Genomic DNA, 21,309 nt, shown 5'->3' with positions numbered 1-21,309 from the left:
CGTGTATTTTACTGTAGGTCGGCCTTTCTAAAATTGTATAACTGCGGTCAGACTCAACTCCGTCAAACTTTTAATACATTTAATATGATTTGACGGAGTTTAGACGCAGGCATAAATCTGGAGAATGACCCAGGTACTCACATTAATATAATTATAGCAGGAGACGCCAACGCGGCGCTGATGAGGTAGAAGGCTCCGGAAAAGGACGTGAGCGTGCTGAGGTACACCTTGCTGTACAGCGGCGAGTATATCACAGGCACCAGTGCTTCGGATATACTGATTAGAGAGCTTGTTTTACCTGCGAACAAGTTTGATTGATTGAATTATTAATGTTCGCGATCGTATAGTAACTTCATACAAATAGGTTTACCAAATATGACACTAGATGGCGCTGAACCAGCCGCGTCGATTCGTAAATCTCGCTAACGAAATTATTGGGTTTGTAGTAGCACTACATCAAATTGGTGGTTTTCGGGAGGAAATGCTTGAGTTACTAATTAAGACACCCAAATCACCATGCACGTGCCTTTAAAAATTGAGGTTTATTTAGAGATATTTCTTGACATAATGTAAGAGAAAAAGAGGAATATGACATTAAGAGAACCATTCATTTCATATTTTACTTCAATGAAGTTGTGCAGCTACATTTTCGATTTCCCAAAAAAAGAAAATGAGTCTCATGTTTACAATAATTCTGTAAACATAAAACCAGTTTACATACATACATACAACAAGCCAACAACAAAACCCATCTCTAATCAAGTAGTCAATCTCGTAGGTAGGTATGCACAATACAGACGCCGTCATACCTCAGTGATAACAGCATCATGAGTGACGTATCTCAGTTAATTAAATCAATACACATGCGGTATTTATTCTATGTTGTAACTATCACTACGACAATTTATAATTGCTAACCGTGGGTTATTTTCCGAGGAAAATATTTGCTTTGTCAATCTGGATAAGATAGTATCAAGGCTAGTTTTCATTCTTAAAATATCTTATTATTATAATAGTGTCATCTCAACTATCTCAAGGTACCTTCATTTGGTTAGACTAACGCAATGGGATTGACAACCTGTCAAAGGTACTTTGTATAGATGGTGCCAGCATAAGGTTTATCTAGTTTTGTTCTATGGGATTTGGCTTGGGCAGAGAGATTTATCCGGGACATACCTACAATAAAAATAAGACTTGATACTATTCGTAGAATTGACAGGTAAACCCTATGCTGGCCCCTTAGGTATATATTTTATACCTGATTTGTGAGCCAATGTGTAAAATAGGTATGTATGAATCATATAGAAAACTTAGGTCATTTTGTTCTATGATCCTGCGCAGCAAATTAAGGCATGTGAAATCATACCCTTGTAAACGGACGTGCGGAATTATTTATTTATTAAGTAAAGCTTTATTGTACAATATAAGAAACTACAAATGGCGGATAATATATGCCATAAGGCATATACCAGTCAACCATTTGGCCAAACAGAAACTTACAATAGGTTCGGAAAATAAAATCAATTATTCTTTCGGAATAAAAATATCACTTCTGCATTCAAAATATTTATAACAGATAATCGGCTTCCTGTGATAATCTTTATGCAAGTAGAAGCTATAGTTCGTTTTTTTAGCATTAGAAAGAACTTGAAAGAAGGTAAGCGATTTTGACATGTCTTTTAATTGAAAAACACTTTTAAAAAATCAATAACTATTACTTATGAAAGCAGAAGACTATAAAAGATCGTATTAGATTCATAATTGTTACATATTTACCGTAACTTATTTTTAAAATGTGTTTTTCAATTAAAAGACACATCAAGATTGTTTACCTTATTTCTAATGCTAAAAAAAACGAAATATATGACAAGGCAACGACCGTGTTGACAATGTTAACGTTTCGTAGGTACGTACGGTTTGGAGGTGCGATGCTGTAGTTTGTTTTCTGATAAATTTCTACGTAATTTACGTGTTATTGCGTATGTCGCGAGTCTCCCGGTATTTACCACAAAATTTACAACTGTCATTCACGATTTGTTAGTTTATTTTAATCGTTGCATGTTTTGAAGTGAAAACTTCTTTAACGGCGCTGGGCACTTTTTGAGGTAGGGAAAAAATGATAAACTAGAGACAGCGTAAGGCGATCACGTGACCGTAAGATTTCGATGGCATTTAAATCAATAAAGAAAAACTCAATGACATTACATGAAAAAGGTTCTAATCTTGTATGGGCTAAAATACGAGGATCTCACAGTTACATTCTAAATTTATATCACTCAAATATAATTCAATAAAGCTACATCTTAATGAAATCGCTAATAAAAGTGAACTCCAGTACTGGTGAATAAAACTCCTCTCTAGTACGGTCTACCTAGCTTTATTTGACGTTCATAAGTGCATTGTAATTATGCCTACTTGAATAAACTATCTTTTATCTTTTTTTTATCTTTTAACTCAAAATATAATTACCAAATAAATATATAATTTTAAACAATTAACCTACAAATTTGAATTCCGAATTTTAAACAAGCTCACTGACCAGCAATTTCGGAACTAAAGTTTTTCAATAGAAAGGAGGATGGGTCAATTATACATAGTGCTGCAGACATTTTGGATTAGTCATTAAGTTTTCACTTCTGTCGGCACTCCCAGAGTGCAACCCGTTATTTTTTTATTACATTGACATGCGTTCAGTAGTTTTTGCAAGTAAAGGCACGCATTGCGGTAAAATCCATCACGTGTATAATTTATTCAAAATATAGAATACTAGCGACCCGCCCCGGCTTCGCACGGGTTTACAAATTATACATAAGCATTCCTCTTGAATCACTCTATCCATTTACAAAAACCGCATCAAAATCCGTTGCGTAGTTTTAAAAATCTGTTATACATAGGGACAGACAGGCAGCGGCAAAGCGACTTTGTTTTATACTATGTAGTGAAGACTGACTGTAGGTATGACCATTGACCAAGTTCGTATCGATTTAAATAACTATTCATTAAAATAAAATCAAGCACAAAGTGTTAATTAGTAGATTATTTTTGACCGTGTGCTGGTTAGATACGATTTCCATCGTACCGAAACAGAATTAATTGTGCGAGAATACTGTAAACAATTTAATGTTTTTCTATGTCACGTTGTAGGGCAGCACAATCCTCCAAACTAAATATAGACCTATTATACGTGGCATGTAACATGTACGGAGACCAGATGGAAGGTGGACAGTCCTTAGGTACCGCGAAATTGTAGACCTAGTGGTCATTAGCTAGTGGTTAGGCTCAGGCCTAACGTCATGGGGTCTCAGACTAAAGCTCAAACACTCCGTTGGTTAGGCCATATTGAGAGAATGGATGAAGATCGGAATGTGAAATTAGCGTACCTGGGCCACCTAGCAAGAGAACGTCCTGTAGGACGCCCCAGGCCCAGGTAAGTATCGCTGGAGCACCATAGTGGAGGCAAATCTACGCAAACTCCGAGTCAACAATTGGCTAGAACAGCCATACTCTTAAGTGTGTCTCATACCCTGCAGGGGTTCCGCAAGAATTTAGAACACTATGCTTTAGTCGCCTCGAAAAATTTTACTATGCCGCCACCGCATTGTAGGGTTCCATCAAGTATTTCGCTTTCCAAAAGGGTTCCGTCAAAAAAAAAGATTGAGAACCGCTGGGCTAGAAGAAGCGCAGGACCGAGAAAAGGCGAGAAAGGTCGGAGACGAAGTCGCAATTTGTGTCACTGACCTAAAGGACTATGTAGGTATATAAAAAGTTTCTTACCAACTTCGTCTGCTTGCACCAACTTCGTAGCTATACTCCTCAACGACGTGGCGCCCGCAGAACTGAACATGTCCAGCAAAGGCCCCAGAAAGTACACGGTTCGGTTGGGCGCCATCGCGTACACCAAGCTTGCAGCTATCCTGCTCAGGCACGCCACCACGCCGATGAGGCTGTCCTCTATCTTCCAGCGCTTGCTGAAGAGGTATATTGTTAGGAACGAACCTGCGGCAAAAAAGGTAATTGTTAGATTTTTAAAGTAGGTGCGTGTAGGTTAATTGAATTTAAACTGTTGTGAGACATACTAACATTGAACACATAGGTACTTAACACATTAACACATAACACATTAACATTGATGTCGCGCGGGTGACAAGTGAGTCTAAGGGTAACATTCCATTTCTGACCGCAGCTGCACTACTGGTACTGAACGCTTCGCTGTTACTATCAATTTCCATAGTAAAATGAACAGTAGTGCAGCTGCGGGTGGAAATGGACTGTCACCTTAAACCGTAACATTATTCAATGCCTGTAGGTTTTAAATTGAATGACAGAAATTGGGCCCAAGCAACAAAACTGACGGCCAAGGAAACCTTGCTTGTTTATAACCGTGGTTTGCCACCAAGGTGCAATATTTAATTGCACCCTGAGCCCGTACCATGAGTCACTGACAGTGTCAAAACTGACATTTACGCTATCGAGAACGTAATTTACTTTCTATACATCTCGTTTGCACTAATATGCGAGTACAAGCGAGATGTATAGAAAGTAAATTACGTTCTCGACGGCGTTTATGTCAGTGCCAAACTGATGGTAGCCGTACTGACAAAGATTAGGGTGACCTTGGATCGTCTTAAATTGTTGGTCACTGTCTGCATGGCCCGGCCTCAAATTTTAAAGCTGGCTTATCTATTGCGTGTTATTTTCATTTTTCACAGAAAAAAAGAGGATAATACTCGTAATTGTTGAGCTGATCATTGACGATTGATCAATTGACGTTGATCGATAACTGATCAGTTAATGTATGCTCACATCGAGGAACGCGCCTATTTTCTTGTTTGTTCTCGGTTTTTAAGAGTAAACATCAAGTGGAAGCATGAGTTTTTTGGAACTCTAACGAGACCTGATGCTTCTAGAACAACGGTATCCTTACATAATTTATTCTTAGGCACATAAGATTCAATGTTTAGGTTACATAGTATAATTTTTAACAGGCTGCATTTACCTATAGGTATGCAAGTACCTATACCATACATTTTTACCGACGATTATTTATAAATTTGTATCGTATTAAATTGATAAAGGAGTCCAAATCTGAAGACTCAAGCATTTTGAGTCTTGCTTAAAATAAAATCGTAAATTCTCGAAGGAACTGAATGTAACACTCGGTATCTTACCAACACTAATCTAAATTATGTTAAAAAGTTACATTATACATTGATAAAATTAACAAGAAAGTACGAAACACATTGACAAATACCCACTTACTAACATCATTCACGTGGACGGTGAATTTTCGCAATGCATGCATTAGCAATTTTCGATTACTCATGCATGCCAATACGGGGGGATTTTAATTAAAAATGGCTATTTTATTCACAAATACAATGTTTTTATCCTTTTATATGTGTTCTACATATGATTGGAATTTATAGTGTCTTTGAAGCTATGGAATACTAAAAGATTTCAATTTAGAAAATTCACATAAGTAACGCTTGTAACTCAACAGGGGGCCTCATCAAGATGACTATAGAACATCGACAAACACTAAATGAAAAAAAAAGGTGTTTCGGGATGACAGATGCTACGTGAAATGTCATGTGCTGAAATGACACGTGACGTGATATTTAAGTTTCATTTGGCGATTTATATAAACAATTAGAGTGGTTTCGCGCTACGTCCGATCCGAATCCGTGAAAATATGGTCCGAAGTAGCCGTAGAACTATTTCTATGGTAATTAATGCACTAGATCCGCTCTTAGCTGGGGCCTCTGGTTGCGGTGATGATGAAAAGTGATGTTTCTGGTTGAAGAATGAATGATTGACATATCATATCATCAAATTTATAACCTGTTATTACGATCAGAATAAGCCTCCGTGTCCGTTTTGAGCTGTGAAATCGGTTCGTCAAGGTCAAGAGCAAGAAATATTGACAAACATACGCTACGATACTTACGATACCTTCAATGAATGATTATGAAATAAGAAAATCAAATATAGTCATGCTTAATTTATTTATTGTTGTTATTTAATATTTCAACGCAACTGTATGTTTGCATGAGTTAAGTAACAAAAGTTTCATAATTGGAGGTCAGAGAACGCAAATTCTTAACTTCTGAGTATCATCAACATGACATATTTAAATTCTACTTATTTTTAATAGCATTCGTGACATGGCGACTTTTGTGAAAACATGCAATGTCACCGAATTAAGAGAGTCGTTGTGGAACTGGCAAAGTCAACCATGCCAAATTGTGTCAATGATATTATGTCAATACTTTCCTACTACGCCTGACAATCATATTAATATGTAAATGTATATACCTACTGTAAGTGGCACTGAAAAATCAGTATAAACTTGGAAATTAGTGCGTCGTAACTATTAGAACCAATATTATGATCATCAAAGATATATGCGTCAGCGACCTTTTTACATCACAATTCACAATACAACACTATGTTTGTTAGACTTCATATAAACACCAAACACGGAATTCCGCGAACATCTATATTCCAATACCAATTCACACATTGCCACCAATGGGGTTAGCCGGTCGAAGTATTTAGCAGATGGCGCCATCATAGCTTGCGCCATCTATGCAAACCTTTGACAGTTCCCAACCCCATTCTAATCGTCCTGTACCCCTAGTGTTAATTTCATTCGATAGCCTGACGTGACGTAGGCGTTTGCCTCTCATTTTGTATGGGGTTTTGAGTTTCCAAAACGTCCCGCTTGGCGCCCTGTACGGCTACCATCAGTTTGGCACTGACATAAACGCCGTTTGCACTAAAATGCGAGTACGAGCGAGATGTATAGAAAGTAAATTACGTTCTCGATAGCGTAAATGTCAGTTTTGACACTGTCAGTGACTCATGGTACGGGCTCTGTTCAACATCCCATACTTACAAAATGAGTCTTAACTTATATCGACCGGGATATAAACCGTGATTAGGTACCTTTTGTATTGTTTTCGAGATATTTCGACGCAGTTATGCATCTTGTTCACGGGCACGAGCGCGGTCTACACAACTTACTCCGAAACAGCTCCGATCCACGGGGAGACTACGCACAGTGCCGCGTCGCATGGCACTTTCAGTCAAGAATCCGAGGGTGATAGGGCCAACGTATTATGAGCGTCTACCCACAAAACTGCGAACCGAACGATCTGACGAAACATTTGAACGCCATTTGAGACTCTTTTTATTGGATAATCCATTATATTCTGTAAATGAATATATGGAAATGACATGAATAATCCAAATTGAATGTAATCCATTTCTCTATTGACCTGTTTTTCATTTTATTTTATTTTAATTTGACGATCATTATGAGATATCCGTGCTTAGCTTAGCCATATTGACATTGTTAATAATTTAATTAATTAATCGATTGCTTATAATGGTTTTTAAATTGTGTATTGCTTGACATTTGTATAATTATAATCAATTGTTATTTTCCTACTTGACGATCATAATATAAATTCGTATAGATTAGTGTAAAATAATTTATATTGTAATTTCATATTATGAAATAAATAAATCTAAATCTAAACCTTAGACACCCATCACCCACCCGCTATCTTCAGTTACCCGTGAACAAGATGCATGTAATCGAAAAATCGGGAGCTCGAAAACAATACAAAAGGTAATCACGGTTCTTATCCCGGTCGATATAAGTCTAGTGAAACTAACCGTGAAACATTCAAAACTGTTAAAATGAGACCTAGAGCAACGCGTTCACACGTCACGCTATCGAATTAAATTTACACTATAGGGGTTCTGAAATGCTGAAATAATACGCAATGTTTAACTTTCCATGAGCAAAGTAAACCTTACGATTTTATTGTTCTTTATCAGAGGAACTGCGGAGAGAAAATATTTTAGCAAGTAATGAGAATTTTATCGTCATGCAAACATAATAACGGATGTATTATATTTGATATTTACATAAGTGTTTTTGATTTGACATCGTCTTCCTCGCGTTTTACCGGCTTTTTTCCGCTTTATTCCGGCTGTCCGCCAGCCTACTTATCCCAAGAGTGGGCATAGGCAATTAGGCACTAGTTTTTACGCTTGGCATGTGTCGATTTTACAACTATAAAAGCAAGAAGACATTATTTTCGGCCCAGATTAGCATTTTTTATTGTTTAAGCTAATAACCCTAATCATTATTATCTGACTCGTGACTAACCGAATAAAAGAGATGTAGGTATCACTTAATTCGTCATTTGTCTTACGTAGGTAATTTAAAATAAAGCACTTACATGACATTCTTTTGATGACCTAGTAAATGATATTCATGAAAGTATAAATATGAGGTTTTGTAAAAATTCTACGAATTCAGATTCACATTGACTCATTTCAGCAAGACTACAATCGTTGCTACGTCGCCATAGACTAGGAATCCTCTAGACGTAGTTTAGAGCAATTATTTCATGAAACCGATGCTGCCAAAATACGGGGGTGCGGGGGGACGAGGTGAGCGAATTCTGACACTTTGACCCGAAGATGGAGTAAAACTACCGTATATAGTGGCAGAGGGGGTAGCGTTACTATGCTCAGTCTAGAGGATGTCTTGTCTGTGTACGTCGCCAATCGAAACTAAATAATGAAAATAGTTACGTGACTTTTCATAGCATCTATCATCACAATACATTTTGACTTTCCATTTGACGTTTGTGGGCGTTTTTTTTTTGTTGTCCCCTACACTTTTTTAAAAATTTTGGATTTTTTATGTTATTTCTACTCAGAATCACGAGCTCGTTCTATCCTAATAGGAGAAAAAAAGTGTCCCAAAATTTCCATACATTTTTTGATCTTTCCATTCCGCGACCGCCATGGATACAAAGTCTATGAAAAATGGTGACATAATGGAAATAAAAATCTTAGGACACTTTTTTTCTCCTATTAGGATAGAAAGAGCTCGTGATTCTGAGTAGAAATAACATAAAAAATCCCAAATTTGAAAAAAAAGGGTAGGGCACAAAAAAAACGCCCTTGTACGATTGTGCGCCATATACGGCGAATAGTCACTGCCAGAGCCCGTACCATGAGTCACTGACTGTGTCAAAACTGACATATAGGTACGCTATTATACGCTATCGAGAACGTAATTTACTTTCTATACATCTCGCTCGCACTAATATGCGAGTACGAGCGAGATGCATAGAAAGTAAATTACGTTCTCGATTGCGTTTATGTCAGTGCCAAACTGGTGGTAGCCACACTGGTGACAATTGTGATTGTTGTGAAACAGGGGTTTCTCGAAACTTGTTGACAAAAGAACAACAACAACAGACGCCACCGTTTCCGATTATTGCAGTAAGGTCTCAGCTTCGCGATTTCAGTTGTTTCTAAATGATTTGGTCAAGTTCGAGTCGACTCCGTGCACTGATTTCGTACCAACGCGACATTATTGAAGTGAAAACTTCTTTAGCGGCGCTGGGCACTTTTTGAAGTGGGGAAAAAATGATAAACTCGAGACAGCGTAAGGCGATCACGTGACCGTAAGGGGCGTAAGGTGGCCACTCATAATTTAGATGGCATTTAAATCGATAATTTGACGTTGTCATGGCAGTATGTAAATAAACATGTCAATGAAAAAGTGTGATCTTATTTGAGAATGATAATAATATATAATAAATAAATAGAATACCTCCGCTAAACGTATGTATCGTGTTACCGGGCGTCGGTAACATAGTGAGGTGAGTTTTCACCTCTATCGGCACTCCCGGAGTGCAACCGTTGTTGTTAGGGTTCCGTAGCCAAATGGCAAAAAACGGAACCCTTATGGATTCATCATGTCTGTCTGTCTGTCCGTGTAGGTATGTTACAGGTCACAGCCACTTTTTTCCGAAACTATAAGAACTATACTGTTGAAACTTGGTAAGTAGATTGAACGAGATCTAGTAAGTAGTTTTTTTATAAATCCCCTAAATACGGAACCCTTATGGGCGAGTCCGACTCGCACTTGGCCGCTTTTTTTAATACGATTAGAAATAGAGTCGGATCAAGCTATGTATAGTTTGTCAAAGGACCGTCTCATTCATTTCAAACATAGGCAGAGATATACTATCTTTGTCTTACACTAGTACTAGCACCCAAATGAAAAGGATGAGTACTTACAGTTTTTTTTTGTTCCTATTTACTGACAAATTGGTTTGACCAACTATAAATCTGCATGGAATTTGCAATGCAACAAAGTGTTAAATATGGTAAATAGGTTGAATAATTTGCTATCTTCTCATGCCTAGAAAAAAAATTGCCCACGGGTTTCTCACTACTGCGTACGTAACAAATTGAAATTCACGAAAAACTGGCGTAGAACTAAAAAAAAACGTGCGTATTTTTTTTCTAGGCATGAGAAGATAGCAAATTATTCAACCTATCTGCCATTTTAATTAAGCAAACGATGTACCAAACAACCTATATAATTTCGGGTAAGGAACCCTAAAAGGAACTAAGAAGTTACTGGCCGTATCGAGTTTCCGAAACACAGCTATCGGTCAATGTCATATAACGTAATAGCGCACGTTCTCGACGTTCAAACGGTCTATAAAACGACTTTAGTGCATTGAAAAATAAAGGAATAATCGATTTTATTCGTTCAACTTCGATCTTCGATCGTTTGTTTGATTTTGCAAAGTTTTTATTTTCCCGTTTGAGAGAATGTTTTGATGACTTTGACAAGACGTGTAATTTTGTGATTTTAAACAGCGCAGTATTGTATTGTACATCTTAAGTTTCATTATCATAATGATATCTATTAACGTTTTAGGGCTCATTTAGACGGGGCGAGAACTCGCATGCGAGTTTCATTGCATTGCGTCATTTGATCGGTCGGCTGAATTAATGTAACCTCAATAGTCCGCAATGTAACTAAAATCGTTATACGAGTTCGCGCGCCGGTCTAAATGAGCCCTTAGTTTCTGATTGACTAAGGCTCGCAAACATATTATGACAACAATTAAACAGTCAACAGTTGGTCCCCTAATTTATTAAGACACCGTATCAAACATATAATAAAACTTACTTATGTCAAAAGGGATGATAATATAACTTACCCACGCTCCCGACAAGGACGGAATATGTGAGGAACAGGCTGTAGTCCACCTCAGTGAACTTGAACTTGTAGCGGGTGAACCAGTAGGTCATTTGAGCTTCACCTGTAATCAATAGAAAAAAAGAAGTTTCAGAAATGTAAGTAACTGATGGTAGTAGAATATTGTTACAAACAATAGAAAATATCGGCCCACTTCGAACAGTGCTTCTAAGAGATCACTGCGATACGATACCGATCTGTCAGTGTCAAAAGTGACGTCTTTGGTTTAAGAAATATCACTGTTGACACTGACAGATCGTTATCGAACCGGTGATCTCTTAGCAGTATTGTTCGAATACGGCCGTATGGGTGTATTAAGTACCGTGTTTGGGCATAAATTAAGTAAAATTTATTAAGACTTACTTTTTATTTATTTTTATTTTTAGGCACATAAAGCCAAGTGAGTTGTGACCTGGGGAGTGAACTGCATTATTTTACCGGTTATGTAATCCAATACAATAAAATTATGATGTTATCGTCAACGTAAAATAGTTCGACAATGCAACGCAAATCTTTTCTCAAAACATAGAGTAGGTATAGCCTCGTGCCGCCCACCATACAAAATTATAGCCAAGGAAATCAGAATCTTGTTGTATTTTAAATTAGGTTGAATTTCATTTGTTAGAAAATTTTACGAGACAAATGAAATGCTACCTACTTTGTTTTGAATTACGGTTGACATTCCATCGAAACTGTGTGTACATCCTAATGTACATTGGGCGGCACGAGGATAGTGTAGGTACGAGGGGTATTCAAAATATTCTCGGTATGAGAATGAAAACAAACAAGTACGAAAAGTTTGATATTTTTATTTTTCAATATACTCCCCCCCTATGTTCATACACTTAAAAGATCGATCAATTATTTTTTTTAATCCCTCGTAAAAATATTTTTTATCTTTCGTGTAAAAATGCTCCTCCACTGCCGCCTTCAATGCTTCATCGTCAGAAAATTTATTTCCACGCAGATCCTTTTTAAGATTGGGGAGCAAAAAGAAGTCGCTGGGGGCTAAGTCCGGACTATACGGTGGGTGAGTAACAGTTTTAAACCCACGTTCAACAATAGCTGCCTTGGCAATATGAGCAGTATGGACGGGGGCGTTGTCATGCAGAAGCAGAATACCTTTGGTTAACTTTCCTCGCCTCTTTTCTTTAATTACATCCTTTAATTGACGTAGAATGTTAGCGTAGTACTGTCCTGTGATATTTACACCTTTTTCTTTATAATCGATTAGTAATACTCCTTCACAATCCCAAAATATCGTGGCCATGACCTTGCCAGCTGAAGGGATGACCTTCAACTTCTTGGGATGAGCTGAACCCTTAATGTGCCACTGCATGGACTCTTGTTTACTCTCTGGGTCATAATGATGAACCCAGGTTTCATCTCCAGTAACTATTCTTTGCAGCACCTCATCAGGATTTTCACCGCACAGGTCAATAAAATCGGAACAACAAGCTACACGCATGTCTTTTTGAAGCCGAGTCAGCATTCGCGGAACCCATCTTGCACTTACTTTTGACATATTAAGATGGTCATGTATAATATCATGTACGGTACCAATAGAGAGATTGGTTACTTGTGCTATAGATTTTACCTTCACTCGACCATCTTCCAATATAAGTTTTTCCACTTTATCAATATTTTCTTGTGAAGTAGCTACTACAGGCCGGCCAGGTCTAGGGTCATCTTCAATACTCTCCCTTCCGCGTTTAAACTCGCTTGACCACTTTTGAATGGTAGATAAAGAAGGAGCAGACTCACGGTAAACACAATCCATTTCCTCTTTTATGGTTTTTTGATTTTTACCCTGTTTTGTCAAGAATTTTATCACGCATCGATGTTCTAATTTAGTTAACATTGTCAATTCGCACAGGATGTTCATGTTTGTTCAGCAATTGCAGAAAAACAAAAGACTATCTCGGTTCGAATTATACTTTTTTTTAATGTCAATGAATAAACCTTAGCGGCCAGTAACGAAAGAAATTTTAGAAGAGGTCGTAAGATATCAATACCGAGAATATTTTGAACGCCCCTCGTACCTATAATATATTATTATAGCTACTTATCTGTTTTAGTAAAATTTGTTATTCAGCCACCGATCTTAAGTGTTCCTTGTGTTGGTCTTAGATATTTTTAACTTATATGACATGCCAATTACAAAGCGAGATTGTAAAAATAAAACGTGCGACAATAATCTTATTAAACCAAACACAACATAACACCAATTAGGTATAGGTACAACTCTGTAACTGTGTTTCTCGTGTTTCTATGTGCAATAAAGTATGATAATATACATACATACAAATACTTTACAATTAATTCTTGTCGAGATATATCTGCGAAAAGGAACAAAGATAGGCCCGTGCATATACAGTGTGTAAATCCAATATGGGCGAATACTTAAACGGTGGTTAGCATAGGACCTAAAAAGTATATTGAGATACATTTGACTTAGAAATGCAATGAAAATTTTAACCATACAAAATAATTCGGCCCGCAATGTAATACACCACACGTTACGGGATACGAGCTTTTTAAAGTAACTGTCAACGTTTGTTAGCAGTTACAATAAAAAGCTCGTATCTCGTAATGTCATGTCATCTTCTGTTTCTTAATGTTTGCAGTACATTGCTGCTTGGTACATGTGAAAAAAATTCATTACGGAGTCATATTAAGTGTAACTTTAAAAAACTTCTTAATTAATGATTAGACGGGTAAATTCTTATATCTGGTTTAATTTATTGCCCGTATTGGACTTACACACTGTATAATGCCGAGCGAACATGCGCACCACCGAACAATTTGCACAAAAGCGATTTGCGCACCAACGAACTGGCCCCGTAGACAACATGCCAATCGCTAACGCTACGTATCGAACGAAACGCAACTGTCACTGTCACACTAAAGCCCTTGCTACACGGTCGCCAACAAGCCCCTCAGACCGCGTGGCCTTGGTCTGGACGGACCGTGTAGACAGTTGTTTCCAACAAAATTTGACCAAAACTGACCAAGGTCAGACCAAGGACAGACGGTTAGAAGGCTTGTCGGCGACCGTGTAGCAAGGGCTTAATATGGAAGAGCGATAGAGAGACACAAAACGATTCGATGGCGAAGCGCAAGCGATTGTCATCACCTTGGCTAAGCCGCCTGGCCCGCTTCGTAGTGGGGCGTTTTTTTTGTTGTCCCCTACACTTTTTTTTTTTAAATTTGGGATTTTTTATGTTATTTCTACTCAGAATCACGAGCTCTTTCTATCCTAATAGGAGAAAAAAAATGTCCCAAAATTTCCATACATTTTTCGATCTTCCCATTCCGCGACCGCCATACAAAGTCTATGGTGACGTAATGGAAATAAAAACCTTAGCACACTTTTTTTCTCCTATTAGGATAGAAAGAGCTCGTGATTCTGTGTAGAAATAACATAAAAAATCCCAAATTTGAAAAAAAAGTGTAGGAGACAACAAAAAAAAATGCCCAGTGCCCGTACAAGGGCCCGTCTTTACGAAGTAATACAAGAAGATTAATAAGCCAATACACAAAGGTGATATTAGGCATGTGCAAGGGTATTTCTGCCGAAGCGTAGAAAAATCAGTCATAAACGCTGATCTTGACTTTACAATCTTTACATTGATTTATTGTGTGTGTTGCATTGATTATTAACTCGCAGTGGATTTTATTTACACTAATATATATGATCTAACAAAAATGGTGGGGATCATATTCGGTGTCGTGTTATGATAAGGAAATTGTAGAAGAAAAATATTTTTGACGCGGTAAACAGAATGTAATAAAAATAGTGGGGATCAACTATTTTTGTTACATTCTGTGCTTAAAGACGCACAGTACATTTTTGGATAGTATGCCGAGGGGACCAGAGCATAAGAGTAAGTAGGTATGTATTTATCAAAGCAGTACTTCGTACGCATTTTGGTATTAGGTAATTTGTTAGTACGCATTACGTATTAACAAACCATACGCAAGTGCGAATTTTAACTGTTTGCTTCAACTTTTATAATCATACATTCTCATGTAACATAGGGTTCTTACGTGTGTTAGCAATTTTGAGAACAGTTCATTGGCCCTAATATTTCTTTAACTTTGTATTTGCTACGACATAGTTGACACATCGTTAAAGATAGGGTTCGTTAACAATACTTGGAGTAAGATAGACGTGGACTGCTGTCACTGTCCCAGTACATCTCATCTTTAAACTTAATTAAGTACCTACATTGGCAATAGAGGTGACAGCAAAGTGTCAGCTGTCAGCATATCGACCGTGTTCTTACGAAATAATGTTTTCGATAGTGGTACCGATCGTTACTACTTTGAAAAAATCTCGTATCTCGAACTGCTACTCAAAACGCAGTAACTGTGTATGCATCCCATACATATAGTTACCACATTTTTCTTTTGATTGACAGAACAAAGTACAAGTTTTTGTCAAAGTAGTCACGAGATGTAAGTGTTCACCGGGTACGGTGCATTTAGGTAAGTAACTTCGATAGCGGGAGAATTTTCAAAATGGCAAATATGTATCTATAAAACCTGATGCATTTCATACTTTAGCAACACTTACTAAGTCATCTTGATTACTGTTGCTAATTTTAAACTGACGACTTTCATTGTGGGCTCATCCACAAACAAATAGGCTTCAGTTATCTTTACACGACTGCCCAAAAAAAGGAATGTATTAATTGTTACCTATATTTCTTACTACCTATACTTCTTATGAACATAGGCGTGAAAGGTCGTGTTCCAAAAAATTTAAGAATTTTGCACCTTTGTTACTGAAACGTTGGTTTGACAGACTATAACACATACATAATTCAAGGTCAAGCTAGTGTAATTCAGCTGGCAGTGAAATAGATAAAGCATTTCTTTTTTTATTGTAGAGTTCTCGTCACGCGCGAGAAATTAGGAAATGTATCGTTCTACGATAACACACGTAGCTACCGACCTCATAAACGGATACTATGATATCTACTTATTCTATAATTTTATAAACTACAGAGCAATAAAAACGGACAACGTCTTTAACAAGCAACAACGGTTGCACTCCGGGAGTGCCGATAGAAGTGAAAACTCACCTCACTATGTTACCGACGCCCAGTAACACGATACATACGTTTAGCGGAGGTATTCTATTTATTTATTATATATTATTATCATTCTCAAATAAGATCACACTTTTTCATTGACATGTTTATTTACATACTGCCATGACAACGTCAAATTATTTGAACATAGGTAAAGAGTCTTGAAAAGGAGTCCGCAACATAAATGTCAAATAGAATTTTTCTTTATTGATTTAAATGCCATTTAAATTATGAGTGGCCATCTAAACCTTACGCCCCTTACGGTCCCGTGATCGCCTTACGCTGTCTCGAGTTTATCATTTTTTCCCCACCTCAAAAAGTGCCCAGCGCCGCTAAAGAAGTTTTAACTTCAAAAAAATCCATACAACGGTATCCATGGCACTGCCTTGTGAGTGTAGGTACCTACATCAATACAACAAAGCTTGTTTTGTCATATCAGTCGGACGGCTGCAATGTTTTAACGACAGACGGAATCTTACAAACAGGAACAGGTACCTACTTCAAAGTCTACAAATAATAATACAAAGTAATTGTATTGTATTTAGTAAACTAATATGATATCAAACCTGATTATACTAGACCAGAATGGCAGACGGATAGAATAGAACAGGTCAAATAGAAACAAAGGTCCGATGTGTTATCACATATAAGTAGATATCGCGTTAGACAATAAACTAAGTATATGTTTGTATTGCTGTCCACTTCTAGTGTAAGTAAACTTATGTTGTTGTCATGCTAAATATTTCAAGTTTAATTCCATAAAGTCGGATATGAATGTGGATGTTCGACCAAAATGACATTTTAAACATAAAACGGTGATAGTTAAATGCCTTTAACCCTTAAACAGACCTGACGAATTTTTTACTTTTGATTACTGATTCGGGTAGATAATAGCGTTAAAAGAAAAGTAATTTCTTGTTTTTTTTTATTATCATTAATTCAATAAAAAAAACCCGGTGGTTTTTATATGCCCTCTGCCCGTTAAAAATGGTGCTGCGTGGCACACATATGGCCACTGCCTTGTTAGCCATACAGAGTAGTTTTAAGGGTAAGTCACGTCTTCATGTAATGGATAAAATAATAAAACCACGATTTAATTAAGAAAATAGAGTTCGCGCGGATATCGTGGCTCGTAAGATTAATCGTTGAATAAATATTTAATTTAAAAACCAAAGGAAAACCTAATATTATTGCGATATATTTTTCTTAGTTTGAATGACTTTTGTACTATGAGGGTTCATTCATAGTAATGAATCTTACCCTTAAATGTCATGTAAACTCCCTGCAGGGCAGAGGCCACTTATAAACCACTCGAACGTGCCCCAGACGGGTAGAGGGTTCATCACACAAACTTTTAGATCGAATATTTTATCATAAAACAATAACTAAGGTAAGTTATGACACTTATGACTTACTACACATACATTATTTAATAATCTACCATAAAAATACAAAACAAAATACTTAAGTACAGTACTTTTTTTCGGCGTAGCGAACTTATACAGCGGGAGAAACGTACAAAAACTGCCATTTGTTGTCGATTTTAACTTGACAACTAAAATTGTCAAAGAAATTTGTATTGACACCTGTAATTTTTTAACGTTCCGATATCACCCACTTAATAGACTTTACGGCAATGACATTTCGCGGTCGTTGTATTTACTCAGCTCGTCAAAAAAAAAACATTTGCTATGTGGTACTTATAGATACACTACCTGGTTAAGGGTTAAATATTTTTTTCACCACACCAGCTCGGAAAGGCTTACTTTGCACTTTAAAAACTGATAGCAAAGTTGCATTTTATTCAAAGGCAAACATGTGAGGCAAAGTAATCAAATGCAAATTTTGAGTTGTTTTCCTATGTTTGTTGGTAGAATTTACTTTTAAATGATGATTTTGGATGATAAATATTTAAAAACATTCATTTGGATTTGATTTGGTTTGATTTTGTTTGATATTTTACATTTAATATTTGCTTCGGGTTGGTGTGGTGAAAAATTGTGTTTGACTCGGGGGCAAATTTTCTTTAACCCTCTTGCTTTGAAACCCTCGCAACGCTCATGATTCAATTTTTTGAATGTTTAAATTTTGGGATCTTTCGCTTGCTCGGGTATCAATATTAGAACAACAACTTTGCCCCCTTGTAAAACAAATAACTATAGATAGTATAAGAAATACTAATACTAGTTCACTTCTCCAGAATAAAAGGTACACAGGCCTTGCGCAATATAAAAATGGTATGGTTTTCCTGGAACTCATACAGTACATATGGGGCTCCTTTTCCGCACTAGTGCGTAAAATAGCACTTTTCGTGCGTATGTCGAAATTTTAAAGTGCCATATGTACTGTAAAACGTTGTTCGATACAAGTGCGAAAAAGAGGAAATTCGAAACGAGTGGCGATAAATTAAAACACGACCGAAGGGAGTGTTTTAAATCGACACGAGTTGCGAATTACATAAGTATTGTATATCATCGCCTAGTACCCATAGTACAGGCTTAGTTTGGGGCTAGGTTGATCTGTGTATAGGGTTTGCACGACGGATCCGAAATGTATGGGAATATCCGCGGATCCGGATCCAGATCCGGATAATTTCATTCATTTCGGATCCGGATTGTAAACCCTATTTGTGTAAGATGACTAAGATGTCCCCCAATATTTATTTATTTAAGTCTGTGTACCTCCAGTTACGCTTTGGAGCCAACATTGCTATTAACACGTTGGCTGCCCACCATACTTCACCTAAAGTGTTGCTCCCAAGCCCCATACAAATTTAGTGATGCTCACAGCATCGGACTATTAGGTGGGCGTTTTTTTTGTTGTTCCCTACACTTTTTTTTTTCAAATTTGGGATTTTTTATGTTATTTCTACTCAGAATCACGAGCTCTTTCCATCCTAATAGGAGAAATAAAGTGTCCCAAAATTTCCATACATTTTTCGATCTTTCCATTCCGCGACCGCCATACAAAGTCTATGAAAAATGGTGACATAATGGAAATAAAAACCTTAGGACACTTTTTTTCTCCTATTAGGATAGAAAGAGCTCGTGATTCTGAGTAGAAAAAACATAAAAAATTGCTAATTTGAAAAATAAGTGTAGGGGACAACAAAAAAAAAACGCCCACGTACAAAATAGGTAGGATAAAGAGATAATGAGCTTTCGATCCCGCTGGAGATTACGTGATCACACTGGTGATGCTCATGGCAGCCAACGTGTTAATGTTACATAACCACTGCGAATTAGTTGATTTAAAGTTATTACACAAATAACCCCTCACGGCAAAACTGTAGTAGCAATAATGTTAATAATGTTAATGTTAATAATGTATGTATGTATGTAATTAGGTATTGCGGAAAATATGACATTTATCGCAAAATATTATCCATTTGTGTATTATATTCTGCATGTATATATTTTCTCATTACAGTACTTATTTCAAAACACTAAGTTAAATATAAAGATAAATTTTAAGTATAAGAAATGTTTATCACCGCGAGAAAACTACTTTCCGATAAAACGTTTTGCGATTACTTTAAAATATTCCACGGCTGGTTATTTTAAAATAATTGAAGTCCTTCGCAAACGACGCTAAGAGCTTTTCAATGCAAAATAATTTACTGCAGTAACTCTTAAAATAAAACCTTTTATGTAAAAGTAATTTTGTGAAAGTTGCGGTACTTTTGTGTATGCGTAAGTACATTGACACAGTTAAGGCATTGGCCTTAACTGTGTCAATGTACTTACGCATACACAAAAGTACACCCGTATTGGATAAGTGTGTCCCAATGTGAAGGCCAGCCACATTTATCCCCATGCCACACTTACTCGTATTGACATCAATCGTCAATTTTTGGGTTCCGTGCCTCAAAAAGAAAAAACGGAAGCCTTATAGGATCACTCGTGCGTCTGTCACAGCCTATTTTCTTGGAAATTACTGGACCAATTAAGTTGAAATTTGGTACACATATTATGTAAATTGGTGACCCAAAGATGGGCATGTAACGTAAACGAAACTACCTAAACGAAAAAGTTAAAAAATAAAGTTTTTCAAACTATATCATGTTACATATCAAATAAAAGAGCTCATTTTGAGAATTTCAAATAATTATATTTTTTTATAATTTTAGAATACCTACATTGGTTAGAAGTAATTTAATAAAATTGCCAAATAACGACCATTCCTCCCCCTTTATCTCAGAAACTTGTTTATTATGAAAAAAATCGTCAAATCAACTGCTGCTCTCTAGTGCCTTATACCTTACCCCTTAAACAGGTTGTATAAGTACCACATAGCAAATGATTTTTTTTGACGAGCTGAGTAAATACAACGACCGTAAAATGTCATTGCCGTAAAGTCTATTAAGTGGGTGAAATCGGAACGTAAAAAAAAATGACAGGTGTCAAAACAAATTTCTTTGACAATTTAGTTGTCAAGTTTAAATCGACAACAAATGCCAGTTTTTGTACGTTTCTCCCGCTGTATAAGTTCGCTACGCCTAAAATAAGTACTGTAAGTATTTTGTTTTGTATTTTTATGGTAGATTATTAGGTAATGTATGTGTAGTAAGTCATAACTTTGTTGTTTTCTGATAAAATATTCGATCTAAAAGTTTGTGGTTCGTATGAACCCTCTGCCCGCCTGGGGCACGTTCGAGTGGTTTATAAGTGGCCTCTGCCCTGCTGGGAGTTTACATGACATTTAAGGGTAAGATTCATTACTTTGAATGAACCCTCATAGTACAAAAGTCATTCAAACTAAGAGAAATATATCGCGATAATATTATATTTTCCTTTGGTTTTTAAATTAAATATTTATTCAACGATTAATCTTACGAGCCACGATATCCGCGCGAACTCTATTTTCTTAATTAAATAGTGGTTTTATTATTTTATCGGTTACACGTGAAGACGTGACTTACCCTTAAAACTACTCTGTATGGCTAACAAGGCAGTGGCCATATATGTGCCACGCAGCACCATTTTTTAACGGGCAGAGGGCATATAAAAACCACCGGGTTTTTTTTATTAAATTAATGATACTAAAAAAAACAACAAATTACTTTTCTTTTAACCCTATTATCTACCCGAATCAGTAATCAAAAGTAAAAAAATCGTC

At 36.7% G+C, this 21,309-nt stretch overlaps 1 protein-coding gene across 1 annotated transcript in view; it reads right to left on the bottom strand.

Moving 5' to 3' along the window:
* LOC134655275 (proton-coupled folate transporter-like) overlaps positions 1-21,309 on the bottom strand; it is a 37,262-nt gene that overhangs the window by 7,381 nt on the left and 8,572 nt on the right. The window contains exons 2-4 of the mRNA XM_063510725.1: positions 11,055-11,156; positions 3,775-3,996; positions 142-298 (exon numbers count right to left, since the gene is read on the bottom strand). Coding sequence (XP_063366795.1) covers positions 142-298; positions 3,775-3,996; positions 11,055-11,156 — 481 coding nt within the window. The remainder of the gene's footprint in view (positions 1-141; positions 299-3,774; positions 3,997-11,054; positions 11,157-21,309) is intronic.

The sequence above is a fragment of the Cydia amplana genome, chromosome 16 (assembly GCF_948474715.1).
Source record: "Cydia amplana chromosome 16, ilCydAmpl1.1, whole genome shotgun sequence".
Taxonomy (NCBI): Eukaryota; Metazoa; Arthropoda; class Insecta; order Lepidoptera; family Tortricidae; genus Cydia; species Cydia amplana.
Note: the sequence above shows the minus strand (reverse complement) of the source record. Positions and strands in the feature narration are given on the sequence as shown.